This window comes from Trichomycterus rosablanca, chromosome 18 (assembly GCF_030014385.1).
Source record: "Trichomycterus rosablanca isolate fTriRos1 chromosome 18, fTriRos1.hap1, whole genome shotgun sequence".
NCBI lineage: Eukaryota > Metazoa > Chordata > Actinopteri > Siluriformes > Trichomycteridae > Trichomycterus > Trichomycterus rosablanca.
Genome location: NC_086005.1, coordinates 5,581,041 through 5,602,941, shown reverse-complemented (window position 1 = coordinate 5,602,941; position 21,901 = coordinate 5,581,041). Strand labels below are relative to the sequence as shown.

Here is a 21,901-nt window from a genome sequence, read left to right as displayed (position 1 = left end):
ACTAATGAGCTTTTTAGCATTAGGAGGTTTTTATTTTAAAAGTAAAAGCCATATTGTCATTGCATGCACAGAACCTCTTAAATAACAGAAACACTGAGACTTTATTAGCGCCGAGCCTGGAAAGTTACTGTGGCTGAACATGAACAGCTTGTTTACACATAAAATGGGTGAGAACTCACCTCGAATACCACTGTCACAGATCCACACCAGATCATACTTTGCACCCTCGTAGCCTGGCATGAGGTTGTTTATTTTGGGATTAATGCCAACCTTCTTTCCACCTGAGGGATTAAACAAAGACAGGAAGAGCACTTCACTTGTCTGCTGTAAGTCATTATTATAGTCCAATACAAACCCACGTTCTTAGGCCAGCACATTAATCGTGTTTATTGATCTGATTAAAAGCTAAAATAACGAACAGCTATAACAACTATTTATATTTAGAATTATAAGCAGACGACTGTAGTTTTAAAGCTGCTTAGAGGTGTTGCTCTGCAGATAACCAAGGAGACGAGCTGTGCACGTTTTTCCTATAAATTCAGTTGAACCTGTGGGTGAAATGCAATAAAAAGTGATTTGTAAACTCTCTTTAACAGGTCATTTATTGGGAACAGCACGAACAAGAAGTGTTTAATGTTTTACCTTCTCAACTTTATAGATTGTTGTAAATATATGATACTTTTACGGCTGTGACAGAGGCAGTGAAAGACTGGGAAGTTTGTGGAATGATAAAAAAAAATACTAGTTTTTAATTTTCACCCATGTAAACAGGTGACAGGTGATGTTATGTTAAGAATGGTTGTGCAAAAAGTATTAATGAAAGACTTTTTTACGAGCAAGGATAAGCAACATGGTACTTGGTAAAAATTAATCTACAGGGCAAAGCTGAAAACAATAAAGACAATATTGCATGTTCATAACCTTCAATCCTTCAGATGGCACTGCTTTTGGAATGAGTAGGATCCCACAGGCTTAGGGATACTTTGGAAAACCCAGAGCAGTGGTAACATAGTGATCATTAAAATCTCCAGGCTTAAACTGGATTATTGACTGGTGTAGAAAATGTGTGCAATATGGGTCTGTCCAAAAACCTAGTGATCTCTCTACATAGACGCATTTTACGTCATACTATGCTTCCGAGAAGAAGCTGTCCGAATTCTTAAATGCCCTAAAATGCTGCCTACTAGGGTGGCTTATTTCAAAGCTTTAAACTGACAAGGGAGCGTCCGATGCTTCCTCAGAGTTCTTTTGAAATGTAAATAAATTCTCAATGATTTTTAATTTGTATAAAGATGAACAAGTGGAATCTATTTGCAAAGTCGGGCTCGTCAGGGACAATTTACCCGTTTTGGGTACACAGAGGGAGACGTTAGCTGGCATGCTAGCGGGTTGTGCCGGCTCAGCCCATTGGTTTAAATGGCATGAGGCTAAAACGGTGGTGTTGTAATTGCTGTCTATAAGTTTAATGTCTTATTACAATCCTCTCTTCTGAGGCAGCTGCCTAGATAGGCAGTAGGCAGCAAGGCAGCTCAGTAGGTTTTCGGACAGACCCAGAGTCTGACAACTACGATATCAAAATAGTTTTTGAAAGTGATGGATGTTGTGATCTCCAGGCCAAAAAGACAAAAAGGACCATCTCGACTGTCAGCAATGCAAAGTTCAGAAGTCAGCGTATGTAATAGTACTGGGTTCGTGTTAGTGCCAAATGCATGGGCAACTGTGAGGGGACTATTAATGCTATGGGGTACAAATGCATTTTGAAAGTGTTCACATACTTTTTGGCCATAGAGAATCTGTATCAGGTAAGAACTGATATTCAGAGCTTTGGGGAAGTAGAATCTTTTATTTTTAAGTCACGATTTTAATATAAAGCAACATAATCCTGGTTTTTATTTCAGCCATAATGGTGCAGGCCCAGCTTTACATGAGGTGACCAGAGTTTTTATATTCACTACCAAACAAGGACCACTGGGTTTTCAGGAAACCACACATAAAGCCAGCCTGTTTTTTTATCCAGTGCCACTCTCTGTGCATAAACCGATGGTTGAATTGAGACAGCACGTAAGAGGAGGCTAACAGGACCCTGGAGGGCGGAGGTACGGAGCCACTGCATGTTTCCAATGAGAGAGAATCAATATCCCGTCTCTGAGGTAATCCGCAGACGCACAGTCGGGATGGGTATCTACACACTTAGGCTCACTGGGCTCGGAGGAAATTTTTTAAAACGATGCTTATTTTCCCCTGGACGACATCTGCACTAACTAATTACGCTGGCAAAAGGCCATGGGGGGTAAGGAGGAGGGGTGCCCAAGAGTGCCACTGAATACCGTGTGCTTCGTTTAATTTCCCTGGGCAGCGTTATCTCATGTATGCACTACAGCTCAAATAATATAAATGCATTAGATCACACCTGCACACAAAAACACACGTTCAGCATTAAGTGCTTACCTATAAATAACCTGGCATCAATGTTGGGATATTTGCCCAGCAGCTTTTTACAGACGTCGATCGCTGGGTCGTCATGGTCTTGCACACAGAGGAGGATTTCATACTGAAAAAAACAAGAGCACAGTGACACGTCATTTCCATATTATCATGTGAGTGTGATCAACAGTGATGGTACAAAAGCTTCATTTGTGTACACCAGATCTATTCAAATATACATCTATGTGATCTCTTCAGCTAGAACAGACTTTGAAGTGTGCCTGTGGGAATGTGTGCCCATTCAGTCAAAAGAGCATTTGTATGGCTGGGCACTGATTTTTTTGACATATAGTAGATTTCTTACACCTGTTAGTAACTGTTGTGGCTGAATCCAAAATTATAATGGCTGTCCCAATACTTTTGTCCATATATGATGTTCCACTTATTTTTTAAACAAAACAGTCCCTTGTTTTAACAGTAGGGAGGCCCTGATCCAATACTAAGAATTGGTATCACAGGTAATTCTACTGTTAAAAAAAGCTAGCTTGGTCCGAGGTTCAGGTGGAACAGCGGGCTAATACGATAGCCCACCCTGCTAGGATCTTAAACTGTCAGTTTGAATCTCAGCTCTACTGTCAGCCACCCAGGTGAATACAGAGACATGATTGGCTGTGTCTGAGGGAGGGTGGGCTGAAGGGTTTTCTCATGGCTGCTGCAATCATGGTCTCTGCTGGCTGGCACAGAGACAGTAAATAATGCATTTTCTTACATGATACTGATCATTATGTGAACCTGCCTCGTGCAGGTGAAAAGAAGTGGTTAGGTCTGCAACAGTAGAAGAGATACAATTGCATACAACTAGATTAGGAGAAAAGGGGAAAATGCATAAAATAAAAAATATAAGAAGCTGGTTTTGGTATTGGGTTAGATTTGGTGTGTTTTGAGCTTTCATTACAGGTTAGTGTAAAGACTTCTCAGTATCTTTTCTCAGTACTGGGAATCTGTTTAAATTCTTGTCTGTTTAAATTCTTGTCTGTGGCACATAGAGTGCACACTATATGACAAAGTACAAAAGTATGCAGACACCTAACCATAAGCATTCCAAAACCATGGACATGAACATGAATTCCCACATGCATGACAAAACAACCTCCCCCTCTTCTGGGAAGACTTTCCACAAGATTTGATAGAATGTCTGTGGGAATTTGCTTCCATTCAGTCAAGAGAGAGCAAGACCAGGCACTGCATGAAAAGGCCAGGATTGCAGTTGATATGACAAGCCAAAAGGAGTTCTTCATACCAAATCTGTCAAACTATGTCTTTACTAACCTTCCAGTGTTTATAAGCCACTTCCTGTTACAGGAAAGGGCTACTTTTAAATTGTGATTATGTATAATTTACTTTATACACCTATTAGCAATGGGTGTGGCTGAAAAACAGAACTCAGAGGAAATGAGAGGGAGGTGCCCAGGTGGCGCAGCGGGATAATTCGCTAGCAAACCAGCACTGGGATTCTGAACTTACGAGTTCGAACCTTGGCTCTGCTACAGGTCAGCTGGACGCCCTCTAGTGGGCATAATTGGCAATGCCTGCACCAGACAAAATTGGCCATCAAAGTCTGCCGAGTGGGTAAAAGACCAGACTGAAAACTGGGTGGGGTCTTTGACGCTGTGTAAGGACCTTGGTTAGTAGCCCCAGGCGAATGTACAGGAAGTGGAGGAGCGCAGGGATCAGTGCGTAGTAGGGATGTAACGATTCACCACAACACAGTTAATAACCGACATGTAAAATGAATTGATATTCACTATAAACAGCAGAGGGCGCTGGCACTATTCACCTAGCCTTGTTGACGTCACTGGCGCTACACGCCTGGTTGCCAAATTAAGGGTTTTTCAGCCAAATTGGGCTTAATTCAAAATTGTTTTGCATAGTTTGTACCTACCTCAGAAATAAAAGGACATTTATTATTAAGATAAATAAAAGATAAGCACAAATACAGTATTTTTATTTTCTTTCTTGAAGAGAAATAATAAAAGGAAATAATTTGTCTTCAATTTCAGTTTAAAAAACATCGGGGGAAAAAATCATATCGTGAATCGCATCGCATCACATCGAGTGTATAGTTACATCCCTAGTGCGTAGCTCTCCGTGCGCAAATTCACCGAACATGTGGGTGAATAAGACGGGGTCGGTGGACTGCGAAGGCAGGCAAAATTACCCTCCGTAGACACGACCCCCTTCGGAGTCTCCAGCAGCGGAAGACAAATTGAGTACGCTAAACTGGGAGAAAAAGGAAAAAATGCATAAACAAAATAGCAAAGAAGAAATAATAGGGGTGTCCACATACTTTTGTGCAGATAATGATAAAAGCCGCTCGAGTATCGGTGCTTTTTGGAAGTCTTTTTGAAAGAATAAGCCCATTTGTTGGGATCTAATAAAAGCTAAAGTTCCTGATACTTTGCTGACCTAAATAAATGGGAAGACAAAAGAGAACTGCCTGCTGCACTCGCCGTTTACTGTAACAACGATTGAAGCTACTCGTAACACGAGCTTACGGAAAACACCGAGAAAAGAACTTCCCTTCTCTATATAAGGAGTTCTGGCTTACAGCCTCATAGAAGACGGCCAGAAAAAAACAGGCGTGTGGTGTTAGAGCAGCCGGTGCACCAGTCAACACCACAGCAAACTGGCCTGCAAGCTCCGGCACCCTCCCATAATGCTTTACACTTCAGATGCCGGGCCACCGAAACCTCGTTGCCATGGTTATGCTGGGGAACCTGGGAAGAGTGAGACAAAAGCCCTTTTTTCTGCATGACCGGGGGCACAGGCTACACAATGTTCCAGGGCAGAGCAACAGAGCCGTGCTGAAAGAGTGGGAGGGCTGGAGAGCTTCGGCCTTTCAGTTCGGTTTCTGCTTCAGGGATAAGAAAACTGTACAGGGATCAGACAGGGAACCTCACCAGCTCATCAGCAGACAAGTGAAGGGGAGAAGTGAAAGTCAATAACAGCAGTTTTTCTGCCAGACAGACACCATCACTGTTATTTTTGTACCAAGCTGCCTTAGTGGTCTGACAGAGGGCAGGACCGAGTGCGGAGAGCCACGTGCTGCCATCCAGAATACAAGCAATGCTATTTATTTGTAAGTAACTAGTTTACAAGCATTTGTAGTGTTGACATTTCATTTTCATCACAGCCATATCCTGGTCAGTGCCATGGCATGTCTGGTTCCACCAGGAACAAACAGGAACACCCTGGACAAGGTGCCAATCCATTGAAGGGCTTCAGTCACATACCCCCGCTCGGACATAGCCAATCATAATTGTGTAGATGCCCGACCGGCAGATTGACAGCACCTGCTGAGATTCAAACCCAGATCTCAGCTGTGCTGGGTTGTATAATAGATAGCAGCACCACTTAAGCAAAACACGCTAGCACACCAGAGCTGACATTTCGAACTCGTCTGGGCTGGGCGGCTACATGAACAACGATTGGCTTGTTGTTCATACAGGGTGAAAGCCAGACGGGACCTCATAACTGATGCAATTATGACCTCTGCTGGCTGAATAATGCTGCCAGCACAGTCAGGGAATAATGCGCTGATCAGGGTGTGGCTCTCCATACACAAAGCTGATCCGCATATGAACTCGCCTCGTGCAGGTGAAAAGATGCAGTCGGTACTGCACATGTGTCGGAGGGGGCGTGTGTCAGTCTTGCTCTGCTCAATCAGAAGTGGAGATCAGCATCAGTACAGAGGAAGCGTAATGCAATTGGGTAATTGGATATGACTAGACTGGGAGGAAAATTGGGGGGGAAAATGCCAAAAAAAAAAAACCTTATCTGAAATGCTATTAAACTAAATACTAAATCTCAATACATGAAACGGCTTATTTTGTTTCCTTTTTTTTGTTGTGATTTTGTCCTGGTGGACATTAGTCTGGTGTAAGCAAATCTAACAGGAAGCAGCATGAAGCAGGGGAAGGCCGATGCAGTGCAGTACTGACTGGCATGTTCAGATCTGGGTTATGTTTGATCATCACAGAAAATCCCGTTCCAGTCAAACAGAAAAAAAGACGTCACCAAAAATCTAGATGTGGAAAGAAAATTTACTTTTGTTACTCCCACTTCAGCCTCAGTGGCATAAGAACTCAGTATAAAATTCTTTAACCAAATAACTGTAATCAAAATGCTCAGGTTTCACCAGTGCTCATGTCTCTGGGTTCGATGAATCTGCCCACCAAAATCCCACATCCTGCATCAAAAAACCACCAAGCAGTTTTACAAAAACCAGAGCATCATCGTAGTTTAGTGTTCCAGAGCTTCAGTTTTATGTTGACCTATATTCTGTTGTTCGGTTTTAGTAAGAGGGGAAAATTAACCCAGAAGGATTTTAACAACATTTATCATCTTGTGTCAAATTTAACAGCTTATAACAACACAAGGAGTTTGTTTATCCATGATTGATATGAAATTGGTATGAATTAAGTGATCGATTACACACAAACACATACACTCACAGACAGACAAGCATGCAAAAAAAGATGCAAAACACCTGCAGCTCACCAAAGTGATCCACAGTAACCTTTGTGCTTTAAGACAGAACCCTCATGCTCTAGTGCGCTCACGCTCACACACACACACACACACACACACACACACACACACACACACACACACGCAGAGAGAGAGAAGCAAGCACAAAGTGCTCTTCCTGTTCCTCGTTGCTACTGTGATAGAATTAGTATATTAATCTAAAAGGAAGGCGAAACCAGCTGAAGTGTAATGTCCAGTTAAATAAGATTCCAGTAAAGCAAGTCAACAAATAGAGAAACATGAACTAATAATGAATACAAATTCATTTATGTAACATAAAAAACAACCAAGCTTTAATGTCACAGGCACGTTTGTGTCAAAGGGAACAGTCGTGTTTGTAAGGGATAAGTACATTTGAATCTTTAAATCCGCAGCCGTCCCACAAAATTTGCTCATCCTTCACAGTTTTAGAAATGCTGTCTAGCATGTGTTTTTGTTCTAACGATTTATTTCATATATAAAATATAAAAGAGTTAGCCATTAAAGCACCAAATTCAAAAGTTTGGCTTTACTTTATTCTTATGTTGTAAATGGTCATTACATGTCGATAAGCAATGCAAGTTACAAGTAAACTAAACAAAATCATGCTCGTGTTCTTCCAGGCCTCAAAAATAAGTCCTTTATACTTACAAAAAATTAACATGCAAAGATAATACAGCAGACTGCATTAGTGTCTAACTGGAACTTAAAGACATACAATCAGGCGGCTGGTGCTTCACACTGAGAAGAATCAAACCTGGAGCCACATCAGTGACTTAGCGGTGTGGGTGCAGAATAAAAAGCTTAAATTGTGCACGAACATGTGGTCATTGTTTTGTCCGAAGCACAAGCCGAGCGCTTCCACATTTTAGTGTTGAGTGCTCTGATGTTGTATAATGCAAGAGCTTTTTAAAAAAAAATTCCATTATTAACCACAAACGCAATTTCAGAGAAGAGAAATGCAGGCCAGATAGGTTATGGTACATGTATCAGGGTTACTCCAGCTTCACTTATAAATCAGCCCTTCTGTGCTATTACATCACTGAAAAAATCAAAATGAACAAAATCAGTTCAGGAGTAAAACTCTGATGTCTCCGAGTCACCCCGCTTTATCCTGGTCAGGTTTTCGATAGGTCCAACACACCAGGGACAGGACACCAATCCACCAATCGCTGGGTCCCAGCCATCCCTTCCCACCTCGGACACTGCCAATTGTCTGTATATAGTTGCCCGACCGGCAGATAGCACCACTGTGGATTTAAACTCTGAATCCCAGCAGTAGTGGGCTAGTAAAATTTACTGCCATGCCACTCAAACACTTCAAACAAAAGCTGTATCACAAAAAAATAACAATGAAGCTTTAGTTGGGCATTCCAGTGGCGCTGTGGTCTATTTACATTATCAGCAGGTCAGTTGTCTATGTCTGGATGGGGAGATGAAGCCCTGTTATGGATTGGTGCCCTATTCAGGGTATTTCAGCCTTGGGTCCAGGACCTAACTTGACCCTGAGCAGGACATAGCATTTGATAAAATAAGGAAAATGAAATAAAGTGTAGGTGACGCAAGGCTGTGTTAATGCTACATTTACATTTATGGAATTTACAGGCATTTTTATCCAGTGACTTACAGTTATGACTGAATACCATGCAAACAATAGAGGCTTAGGGGCCAACAGTGACAACTTGGTGATAGTGGGAATTAAACCAGCAACCTTCTGATCACTAGTCCAGTACCTTAACTGCTAAGCCACAAGTGCTTGAGAGGCCAAATTTTAAAATCCTGTTCCGTGCCAACACAAGGTTTCAACATCTGTGTAGAAAAAAAGAAATACAACAAAAAAAACACTGAACATGTCACGATGCTTAAATCAGGATGATGTCACGGTAGCAGAAAGCATCTTGAATCATCTTTCAGAAATGTGGTACATTCCTCAAACAGTACCTGAGCAAGTCATCCGATACTGATGCCATGACTCAGATAAAATGAATCACTACAGTAAATCAGCTTCACTATAATTAGAAATGAAAGCACAGGCCGTTACCTTAAACGGCAAAATGACGCAGCAGTATTTCCAAAGGTGCATCCGGAAATGACATCACACCTACACCTCAGCCAGGACTATTACAGTTCATAGATCGTACGATTTCACAACAAACACCCAGAGGACATCAGTGCTGACAGCATACCAGATTATCAGCCTTACATAATGATTTTTAAGAAACTCATCTGATCCATGACGTGTTTATGGTTTATAAATCATAAATGTCTGTTTTTAAATAAAACATCATATCAGTTCATTTATTAGCTAATAAATAGCTGTGAGTCTTTAAGCTCAGTCTACAGCTCTGTAAAAACAGGTCAGACTGGAGTCAGATGGACACAAGACTTCATTAACTGACCATTACTTAGCCGGTCAGTCAGAATATTAAATCATGGAATAATTTTCTTTTAATTATTTTGCATAGTCCAGCTCATGTAAAAGACCTTCAGATCTGAGAGCATGGACAAATAAAAAGATCAACGGCCACACCAGGCAGTCTGAGTTTATTTTAAGGAAAGTACCGTTCTGAAAGTAGATTCATTTCCCCTTTGTAATCATAGAAGCCACATAGCAACATGTTTTCTGTTCAGCCTGTTCAGAAGAAAATCAAAGCCTCTGTGACTGTGAAAGCTGTGAGCAAGTTATGCAGAAACATCAAAGCCATGATTATGTGAGCTTAAACCTGATCGGGCAGGGACAGGCCCACTAATACATGGGGAACTAAACACTATGGTATAAAATACATTTCATGCATGCTGCTAGATTTATTTTACTGATTTAAAGTACTAATATAAATAATAGGTACTTAGGTGGTGTGACAGTATAAAGTGACCCAATTCCACAGAAACCGTTGAAGTTGGTTTTGGGTCTTTAGTAAAATCTAGTGTTTAGTGAGCTGGTGTGGTGTAATGAAGAGCCAAATACAAAATGTGCATAGTGTTATGTGAACCTAGCCATTTAGGGGACACATATCAGTGCAGCCCTAGTTCTGGTCCCAAGCCCGGATAAATCGGAGAGTTACATCAGGAAGGGCATTTAGAGCAAAAACCTTGCCGACATTTACATTTTCGGCGTTTAGCTGACACCTTTATCCATAGTGACAACAGTACTGTGACGATATACAGTCTAAGCAATTGAGGGTCAAGGCAGCAACCTGGCAGTGGAGGGGCTTGAACCAGTGACCTTCTGATTACTAGTCCAGTGCCTTAACCACTAGGCCACAACAGATAAGCAGATGAATGATCTGCCGGAAGAAATAATCAGTTAAATCTAGTGTTTGTAACTGACGATATCAATACAGCACAATTCTACAGTAATATTTCACTATGACGACACCATGGATGCATCAAGGATTTGTTTGATTGTTTATTTTTTTTTCTCTTTTCCTCCAATTTTTTCTCCCCTAATTTAGTCGTACCCAATTGCCCTGATTGTGTTACGCTTCACCTCTACGATACAACCCTCCACTGCTGACTGAGGAGCTTTGCAACTGACACACGCCCCCTCCGACATGTGCGTAGTACTGAGGCGAGTTCATATGTGGTTCAGCCTTGTGTACGGAGAGCCACACCCTGATCACATTATTCCTCTACTCACTACTGCGCAGGTGCCATCAATCAGCCAGCAGAGGTCGTAATTGCACCAGTTCTGAGGAACCCTGGTCCGACTTGTCCCACCCTGTTGTTCTTCATGTAGCCACCCAGCCTAGCCGTATGGCAGAGCTGAGATTCGATACGATGTATTTAGCTCTGGTGTGCTAGCGTATTTTACCACTGCGCCATGTTTATTTTTATAATACCATGTTGTCACATTTATAATATTCACGGCAGCAATCGGTGTTTTATGCTAGTTTAATAGGTCTTGTATTATATCACTGTTTTCAGTCTTAAATTATTAAGGAATTTGAGGATTGACAAGCTCAACAGTGGAAGCCAGGTCAGCACATGTCTGCAACGAGACATGTCCAGTCTGCGGCCACTTTTTATCACCTGCCAGTGTTGAGTTCCCCCACAGAGCCATATCACGTATGGAAAGCCAAGCTAAGCTTCATGTGTCTCCATCCCCCCACTCGTACAGGCACCGGACCACTCCCAGAGATCACATATCGCATCTGCAGCAGGAAGAGACTCAGTCCTTTTCCCTAAATGCTGATTAAGCTTGGCTTCCAATAATTATAAGACACAGTGTTTCCCACACACTACAGGGTGGTAAGTTAACATTGATGATTTAGAATGGGAGCAGATTCACAGAGTGAACTTGTAAATTAGCGGGGATAAGACTGGATTGTATACCCCACACCACAGGATTATCTTAAATCAGCCTAAAATCCGGATAGCTTGTGTGACTGTTAGGAGCAGCAAACTGGTGATACATTTATTTCCTAAGACAAAACAGTATAAAAAACACTGGCTTATAATAGAGATCATATCACAGCTACTCCTAAACAAGGGGATTCAATTGAATCATTACCAACCAGGTCTCTAAACATCCTAGTCAGAGGGTTTAAAAATTATGCAAAAAGCCAACAGGAAAGCAGGATGTGAACCGTCAAGAGAACCGGCATCCTGTCCAATGTGTGTTGTTGAATTGTGCCTAGCGATTCCAGGAAACCCAGACCTCTCGTAACCTTTAAAAGAGGAAATCATCTTTTTGGGAGAGGAGTTTGGGAGAGGAGTTTATTACACCACTCCACCGGCATGAGTGTGTATTAAAAGTACATGAGAAACTCAGCAGTGCCCGCAGACTCGCCTTCATGAAGCCAACCGGCTGGAACGATAGGCATCAGACACACTCCACTATCCTCCACTCCCTCCCTTCCCAGCAGTCATCAGATCAGCTGTAGAAACAGGAGGAGGAAGAGTAGGAGTAGAACGGGGAGGAGGGGGAAGCCGAGGTCTTGGGAATCCTTGTGAAATGTGCATGAGTGACTGCTTGACGGGTGTAAAATGAAGGAAAAAAAACCCTCCTTAGGGGAATAGAACACTACACACCTCATGCACCGTTCAGTCTGTAGGTACAGATCTATACATGCAGTTCAGGTTTAAAAGGTACAGTCCCTGATTTGGGCAGCTGTTTTAAAACTTAAAATCTAAACAAATTCAGTCCCTCTCGTCAGCGTTCTCTCTAAAATGTACCTGCTGACAGCAGCAGAATGCTAGTACAATTCTGGTTATTACAGTGAACTCCTTCTCATTATTAAATGGATGTCAGTGGTCCAGATCACTTGTTTCTGTCTATGTTCATGAGTGTGGGGTGCTGAAAGAGACCAGAGACCTTTTTAAAACTTGCACTGCACTGTTGTACAGCATAATTTAAACAAATATAATTGATAGAATAAGAGAGACACCAATTAGCGATATGTAGATTCCTCTTAACTGACCATCACCTGCGCCTCACTGAGCGTTAATTCACTCCAGGTGGGTGTTTCTATTGATCACGTTTTTTCCTCACAGTGTTCCCAGCTCCTCTGTTGGTAACCTGCTTTGTCTTAGCTGAGGTTGATCTGGTCCTGGTATCCACCAGCGCAGATGTCGACACTCCTTTTTCCTGGGAACTCAGCTGGGGCCATCACGATAGCACCACCAGGATGAAGAAGCTGATCCAGACTCCTCTTAATGGAGCAGCTTGCCATACTGTGACAACCAGTTCTCATTTTTACATTATTATTTTTCTATCCACTTTCTCCGTTGCAGGCTGTGGATGTTCTTGTGACTTTTGTTTGTTACTGTTTGTTTCTGTTATTTTGGCCACTGCTTTTATTTTTCTGGTTACCCCTGTTGTTTGCGGCTTTTTAGCCATAGTATTGTTCTAACTGAATTCCTTTTTCAATTCTTGCAGGTATGGAGCTTCACCTGGTGCCTCAGTGGCGAGGCATTACACCCCATTAGACAACATTTACCACATGTGTGCCAGCAACATATCCCCAGACTTGAACGAGGGCTTAAAAATCTAAATGTTGCATGTTGCACTGCACTGTAATCATGTTTTCTAACGCTCGGCTACTGAGATAAGAATGCAATAAGCTCTCTAAGCTCTCCGTCATTCTCAATATGCCTGGAACTTTGATCAAAGTCGAGTTCAAGTACAGGTTTAATTTGGGTTTTAAAGTCCTTTGAAATGAAGAGAAAGAAGTGACTGGAAGCAGAGGACAGATAAACTCAAGCATTTGCAAGGAAAATCTTTTGTCCCCCACCTATTCAAATCTCTGTAAAGTAAAGGCAAAGTAAAGCCTGCTGCAAACCCACAGGCATGAGATGCAGAACCAAAACTGCAGCAGTACAGACTTAAAAATAAGCCTGGTTTAGTCCAACATTGAGCCGTCACATTAGTTACGACGTGGTTTAACCCAGCTGAGAATGTTTTAATTATTGTACATCACATTGTTGCAACAGCAGAGAGTGTGACCGCTATTAAGCAAGTTTTAATAATACCAATCAGCAAACAATACCAGGTAATACCGGGGCTTTAACTACACAGAGAATTTAAATAGCTGTCTTACATAGAGCATTTAGCAGACTTTTATTCAAAGCAACTTACAATTGTGGCTGATTACAATGCAAACCAATCCAGGTTAAGGGCTTTGCTCAGGGCACAACAGTGGCAACTTGGCAGTGATGGGACTTGAACCAGTGACCTTTTGATTACTAGCCCTGAGCTGCCAATGCCTCAATATGCATGTCGGATATAGGGAATGTTTAAAATGATATAAACTTTACATTTAGCAGCCGCTTTTATCCTAAGTGCAATACAGTGCAAGCAATTGAGGGTTAAGGGCCTTGCTCGAGGACCCAACAGTGGAACCTTGGCAGAAATGGGGCTTGAACCATCAGTTTATTGATCACTAGTCCAGTACCTTAAACAATAAGCTACCACAGGCCTGCCAAGAAAAATCTGATCTAATAACAATACCAAAAAATACCTAATAAAATCAAAAGAAACTGAAACCTGCTGAATACTGAGACTTGGTACATGAATCATGAGCCTGAACATGTAATTTATGTATTTTTTATATAATAAATGACTTATATTGGAATGTAAAATGATAAAATATATAATTATTTATTATATTACAGAAATAAGGCAGGATTCCCCTGGACAGAATACCAATCCATTCCTGGGCATTATATGCCCACGCATTTACAGCCAAGGCTGAATAAGAGTAGCTAATCCATTTATCGATATGTTTTTGGGAGCTGGGAGTAAAGAAAAAAGACTGTACTGGGAACACTGGGCCCATGATGGGAACACACCCTGAAGAAAGCACCAGTACATTATAAGTAAGGCCCTATCTAACTCACGGCTGTGAAATGAGCCTTTTTCTGTGTAATATGCAAAAATTTTCGTCTTTGAGACAGAACATGAAGCTTCGCACCGTGGCTGGATGTTCTAAATTTACATTCGACCATTAAGGTAGAGCTGTGCTGTGTATTGTAGCTTCCATTTATTCTATCATTCAATTTATGAGTGTAATTTAATGACTGACATAAATGAGGCACTGTTCTTTATAACTCCGAGAAATCTGTGATTCTTGAAAATCGAGGTCCGTGAAATCAAGCACATTTTTCTGTGAATTTGGTAGGGCCCTAATTATAGGGCACCACACACCCATTCCGTCATTCACACTTACACTAGGGAGCCTACTGGACAGTCAATCCACCTACTGCCATTGTTTTAAGAGGTGAGACAAAGCTTAAGAATAAGAACGCTATGAGTACATGACTTGTTTTGGGTGGCGCTGGACTCGCGATCACAATGACTCTGTTTCTCTATATAAATGAACAAATTAAAATTGGTTTACACCCTGACAGGGGAATCCAGGCGGGGCATAATGAAGAGCAACGCTTTAGGAAATGTTTACCAAGTCAGCAAGTATTTGGCGACTCTTACCCAACCCAAACACACATGGGCTGTGCCCAAAAAAAAGTAGAATGTAAACATTCCAATGTCCTGTGTCAGTACCAATGATACTACTCTGTCTTCTGGTTCTTACCTCTTCACTTTAACCCAGCAGTGATGAAACTTTGCTAATGATGTTTGCAGGACACCACTGGGTCTGTTTGCTCAGCAACGGCCATCAAATGATGGCACAGGAACATTTAACTTCAGTGCTATATAAACATACATAAATCTTAACTGAACCATCCAATAAAAATGTGATGTACGGGCACAGAACAAAAGAAGTGACACAGTGACACAGTAGACATTGGGTGTGTTCGAAAACCTAGGGAGCTGCCTTGCTGTCTTACTGTCTACATAGGCAGCTGACTTAGTAGAGAGGATTCTAATAAGTTAGTGACTTATAAGGCAGGTTATTCGAACGCACTACTTAGATAGCGATAACATCGGGTTTAGCATTTCGCGTTTAGCATTTAGCATCTCGCCATTAAAACCAATAAACTGAGGTAGCACAGCACGCTAACGTCAATAACATCTCCCTTCATGTACCGATAACGGTTAAATTTCCTGACAAGCCCGAACTTGCAAATAAAAACACTCGGTACAAGTTAAAAATCAGTAATATTTTATTTACGTTTGAAAATAACTCCATTCGTTTCTCCGCCCCGTCAGCCATGAATGCTGGGATTGTCTTGATCACTAAGGCAGCGTTCGATGCTCACTCGTTCTTGAGCCAAAATAACATTGAAATAATAAGATGCCTCAGAAGTGTGGATTTTAAGGCATCTAGGATTTCGAACAGCCTCCTTCTCGGGAGCGCGCACAGGATGATGTAAAATGCTGCCTATGTAGAGAGCTCACTAGCTTTTCGAACACACCCATTGTCTCAAAGTAACTTCACAGAATCCAGGACCGACAGGCCAAAAACCCGTTGAGCAAACCAAGGGCCAAGAAAAAAAAAACTCCCTTAAAATTATAGGAGGAAACCTTGAAAGGAACCAGACTCTGCAAGGACCCCCATCCTCCTTGTTAGGGCTGGGTGATATGGATCAAAAATAATATCTCGATATTTTTTTGCTGAACGGCGATATACGATATATCTCGATATTTTTTTATCCCATAAGGTAATAACAACAAGACACTTCTGAGACAAAGCTACATGTTCCAAATTTTTTACAGGCACTTTTATTAAAATTCATGCTGGGGAAGCTTCACACAAGAACAATTTTTACTTAAAAAAAAAAAGAGCTATTCTAAGAAAAAGAAAGTTGTTTCTAAGGTATCTCCTGTCGTGTGATGTAAACGTTGTTGAGGGAACGTTTGGGTGGATTGTTGAGAGAACGTTTGGGTGGATTGTTGAGGGAACGTTTGGGTGGATTGTTGAGGGAACGTTTGGGTGGATTGTTGAGGGAACGTTTGGGTGGATTGTTGAGGGAACGTTTGGGTGGATTGTTGAGGGAACGTTTGGGTGGATTGTTGAGAGAACGTTTGGGTGAATTGTTGAGGGAACGTTTGGGTGGATTGTTGAGGGAACGTTTGGGTGGATTGTTGAGGGAACGTTTGGGTGGATTGTTGAGGGAACGTTGTTGAGGGAACGTTTGGGTGGATTGTTGAGGGAACGTTTGGGTGGATTGTTGAGGGAACGTTTGGGTGGATTGTTGAGGGAACGTTTGGGTGGATTGTTCAGGGAACGTTTGGGTGGATTGTTCAGGGAACATTTGGGTGGATTGTTGAGGGAACGTTTGGGTGGATTGTTGAGGGAACGTTTGGGTGGATTGTTCAGGGAACATTTGGGTGGATTGTTCAGGGAACGGTTGGGTGGATTGTTGAGGGAACGTTTGGGTGGATTGTTGAGGGAACGTTTGGGTGGATTGTTGAGAGAACGTTTGGGTGGATTGTTGAGAGAACGTTTGGGTGGATTGTTGAGGGAACGTTTGGGTGGATTGTTGAGGGAACGTTTGGGTGGATTGTTGAGGGAATGGTTGGGTGAATTGTTGAAAACCCAAACGTTTTCTCAACGATCCACCCACCCAACCATTACCTCAACAATTCACCCAACCATTCCCAACAATCTACCTAAACATTCCCTCAACGTTCCCCCCTCACATTCCCCCCCGAACTTTCCCTCAACGTTCCCCCACGAACGTTCCCCCAACGTTCCCCCACGAATGTTCCCCCAACGTTCCCCCACGAATGTTCCCCCACAAACGTTCCCTCAGCGTTCCTTCACGAACGTTCTCCCAAACGTTTCCACACAAACGTTCCTTCACAAATGTTCCCCCAACGTTCCCCCTGAACGTTCCCCCCGAACGTTCCCCCAAAGTTCCTTCACGAACGTTCCCCCAACGTTTCCACACGAACGTTCCCCCAACGTTCCCTCACGAACGTTCCCCCAATGTTCCCCCACGAACGTTCCCCCAACGTTCCCCCACGAACGTTCCCTCAATGTTCCTTCACGAACGTTTCCACACAAACGTTCCCTCAATGTTCCCCCCCGAACGTTCCCTCAGCGTTCCCTCAACGTTCCCCCTCAACGTTTCCTCAATGCTCTCCCCCGCCAAACGTTCCCTCAACGTTCAGAGGCATGCTGGTACATACCGGATAGCAATTACAAATATATTGTCTGGCCCTTTAAAAATGTTAAGTGCACTATAGGGCGCAGGGAGCGAGTGTGTAGGGAAGGTGTCGGATTTTATCGTTTCCGTCTGTGCTCGTGTTCTTCTGTTGTTTTGCACTGAGCTTGTGTGACATTAAATATAGCGTTCTCGTTAAACCCCCCTCACATGTTTGGACTTTACACATTATTATGTATATGTCGCCACAACATTTACATTATTATTTTTTTACTGTATAGAACTCAGTTCTGTAATACAGGCAGAACTAATCGTTAATGTTACTGTGTAACTATTACAACATTTAATGCATTTTAATCAGCGTTCTGCTTCATGCACTTTATTATTATTTAACAGCTTTGTTTGTTGTTTAATTGCTGTTTGCTCCTTGTTTACTGCAGAGTTAGTTCATGCAATTGTATTAATTTTTGGTTGTTTATTGGCCAAGAACAAGAAATACTATAATAGAAGATAAATAAATAAATGAGTCTCGGACGCCGGGCGATCATCCAGTATAAACTAACACGACCACGTACAACATCCAGTACAGAATCACTCCCCATAATGTTTTTTTTACAGATATAGCAAATATCTATACATGCACATCACATATACAAACACAAGAGTCAGAACAACAGGAGACGCACAGTTACGTTATTATTACTGTTTATAACACTTGTGCTTGATTTACACTGTTTAAATATGAAGTAAATACATGCATGTCAGCGCGTGCATGCGCTTGTATGTATTTCCGTTTTTCAATATTGTTTTTTTAAACGAATAACGACTCGTTTTCTTGTTTTTCAACTTTGGGATTTGAAGTGAAAAACGAATGACCAAAGGTACACGAAGCTGGAACCTTTTGTCTGGACTTGTTTTCGGAATTCTCTACAGAATACATTGTTCTGCTGCTCATCTGATACTTTGAATCCGAACCATCTCCAAATAATTGAGCCATTATTATTCTTTTTACTAAGCAGCTCCTCCACCGTCTCCATGCTATCATGGGAGTTTTACTTACACAAACGTGTTCTGAGGGCAGAAAGAATTGGCGGTGGGGAGGGGCAAGTTGTGTACAGTGAGGGAGAGGGGCGGGGCAGGTGAACATGCACAGAGACAAACTGGGAGAAGAGAAAGGCGAACTGTCGGATCTAATTGGAACGCAACATCTATATCGAAATAGACGATATTGTCTTATCTTATATTAAAAAAAAATCAGCATTCTGAAAGCTGAACTGGTTCTGCTCGTTTATGTTCATCTGACTGTTTTACATGACTGCCAGCTTCTCTGTTGAGCTGTGTTTAATCACTAAAGTAGAAAACCTCTTGATATAAAACTCAGCGATTCGTTTAATATCTCGATTAGACACTATGCTTGTCGGTTCACGGTAAACTGTAGACTGAAAATGTTGCACTACTTCTTAACACTGTAGGAAAATGTTACCTTTGGGTAATCCAGCTCAAAGAAGGTCTCGAGGTTGTTTACTAGATTTGGATCCACTCCTTTTAATGGCTTTAACAGTGAGACTCCTGGCAGTTTGCTGTAGGGCTGCTTGTCAGTGGTCTTCTTATTGAGATGCAAGCGACTGTAAGGAGAGGAAAAAAAATGATTAACCAAGATTAAAACCAATCATGCGCTTAAGAGTGATATCTGTTGACATATTTTCTCTACAGAGATCATGGCCTATGGGCACGTCAGTCACAGGCAAACATGAAATCTTGTCTTAGATTTTAGCCACAAAAAACTCTGCTAGATTAGGAGCATAGGCCACGTCATCCTGTAATAATTACAATTCCAGCTGTTATTCAGCTATACAAAGTCGTGGTTATATCGCAAAACGCTAAAGGATGAAACACTCTCCTATGTAGAGTAGACTGTGCACCACTATCATTATTTCAAGTTTACTGAATTAATAATAAATATTGATGTATTTATTACTGACACAGATCTAGTTAATCTGGTTGTAATTTAGGCCTGAATTAGCTATTTTCCATACAACAGGGAGATAACTGATTCGCAGACCCAATATATGACCAAACGCCACACTCCTGAAATCAAGCAGTACTGAAAGTTTTAGTTGTAATTAAAAATAGTGATTTTTGACTTTTAAAAACACCACTGTCACCAGAACGAGCCATCCAGCCACTAGAATTAACAGTAAACTATTTACAATTTGTATAATTATGTTTATTGTTTGTTTGTTTAGTGTTGTTATTGTCACACACGAGTCTGTTAGAATGATTTCTCTATTATTATTTAAATACACTCAGTACTGTGTACTGGATTATCACTAGACTGTCCTTTAGCCCTGTTCGTGGACTTACTTTAAATACTTTATACTTATTGTGTGTTCATCAGCTCTGTGTTTAATATTTCCTGGAAGTGGTTATTACACTGTTGTGTATGTACTGTTCTGTATTGTGTTGTTAGGACTCATGTTCTGTGTTGCACTCTGGTTTTCAAGGAATGTTGCTTCGTTTCACGATGTTCTTGTATACATTGTATGAAATGTTTGAAATGACAATAAAGCCACTTGAATTTCAACTATTGTCTATTATTAAGTAACACGATGGTATTATTTGGGGCTTGACTAATTGCTTAGTAACTAATCTTTATAGCCCTGTATTGTACTCGCACCTAATCCAAGCATTGTGTTTAGTTTCGATTAACTCTTTTTTTTTTCCTGTAGCTTCAGTAGTAGCTTAGGTGAAGATTAATCATACAGCACTGGTGTCACTTCTAGATCGATACACTAGTTCTGGATTTAAAAAAAAACCCTGTCATGCCAGTTATTGTTTGTTTGTTTGTTTGTTTGGATTTTAACGCCATGTTTAACACATTTGTGTCATTTAATGGCAACAATAGGTATTATGTATCTGTCTTTATATTTTGGTCCATTTTATATTTTCATCTTTATTGTTAGGACTGTTCGGGGGGGACCACTTCCAATCCGGATATTGATAAAGCAGTCAGAATAATTCAAACATTTGAACTGACATTTAAACACTTTTCAGTAAGGGGACAAGTGAAGTCAAGCCATGTCAGCTGACACCAGACCCCAGTGCTATAAGCGCTAATAGTGTGTGTACTGGTTGAGAGTTTTAAACACAACAGAAATACAAAAGCTTTTGGTACTGAAGCTTCTGCCATCTGGGCTCTAATAAAAAAATCTTTTAAGCATAGGATTTAAAGGTGAAATGGAAACCACCACAACCCTGATCAGGATAACGTGGTGGTAAACCATGAAAATAAAAAAAATAGATATGTACACACACACACATACATACATATATATACACTGATCAGCCATAACATTAAAACCACCTCCTTGTTTCTACACTCACTGTCCATTTTATCAGCTCCACTTACCATAAAGAAGCACTTTGTAGTTCTACAATTACTGACTGTAGTCCATCTGTTTCTCTGCATGCTTTGTTAGCCTCCTTTCATGCTGTTATTCAATGGTCAGGACCCCCACACAGCCATTATTATTCAGGTGGTGGCTCATTCTCAGCGCTGCCGTGACACTGACATGGTGGTGGTGTGTTAGTGTGTGTTGTGCTGGTGTGAGTGGAAAAGACAGCAGCACTGCTGGAGTTTTTAAACACCTCACTGTCACTGCTGGACTGAAAATAGTCCACCAACCAAAAATATCCAGCCAACAGCACCCCATGGGCAGTGTCGTGTGACCACTGATGAAGGTCTAGAAGATGACTGACTCAAACAGCAGCAATAGATGAGCGATCGTCTCTGACTTTACATCTTTAAGGTGGACCCACCAGGTAGGAGTGTCTAATAGAGTGGACAGTGAGTGGACACTGACACTGATCAGTGTACATATTTCCAGAACTTTAATGTCTTAATGTTCACGTATACAACTGCCACAAAGACAATCCGAAAACTTCCCATTTTATGAACATTAATCGGATAAACACTGCTGTAAATGAAAGGTACAGGTGGAACAGTGGTACGTCACGTCTAGTGTTTATCCCTAATGTTTATGTTTACTCAAACGTTTGTACTTCGCTCAGACAGGTGAGCTCAGTTCAGCAGCTAAAAAGCCAGGCTGCTCGTACAATATGAACGGTTATTTTACATTTTCATTTTCAGCATTTAGCAGACGCTTTTATCCAAAGCGACTTACACAATGAGCAATTGAGGGTTAAGGGCCTTGCTCAGGGACCCAACAGTGACAACTTGGTGGTGGCGGGGCTTGAACCGGCAACCTAACTGGCTATGAATGTTATGGGTCAAAAAGCTACAAAAAGGCAGAGCAACCACAAACGTGCAAGGTGATCCAACTGGTTGGGCTGTAGATCTGGTTTCATCTGGTCTTTTCAGACATGCACCAGCTAGTTT

The 21,901-nt window shown here is 41.5% G+C and overlaps 1 protein-coding gene across 1 annotated transcript in view; it reads right to left on the bottom strand.

The window, feature by feature from the left end:
• ugcg (UDP-glucose ceramide glucosyltransferase) overlaps nt 1–21,901 on the bottom strand; it is a 43,629-nt gene that overhangs the window by 11,412 nt on the left and 10,316 nt on the right. Inside the window, exons 2-4 of the mRNA XM_063014038.1 lie at nt 18,986–19,127; nt 2,449–2,551; nt 180–281 (exon numbers count right to left, since the gene is read on the bottom strand). Coding sequence (XP_062870108.1) covers nt 180–281; nt 2,449–2,551; nt 18,986–19,127 — 347 coding nt within the window. The remainder of the gene's footprint in view (nt 1–179; nt 282–2,448; nt 2,552–18,985; nt 19,128–21,901) is intronic.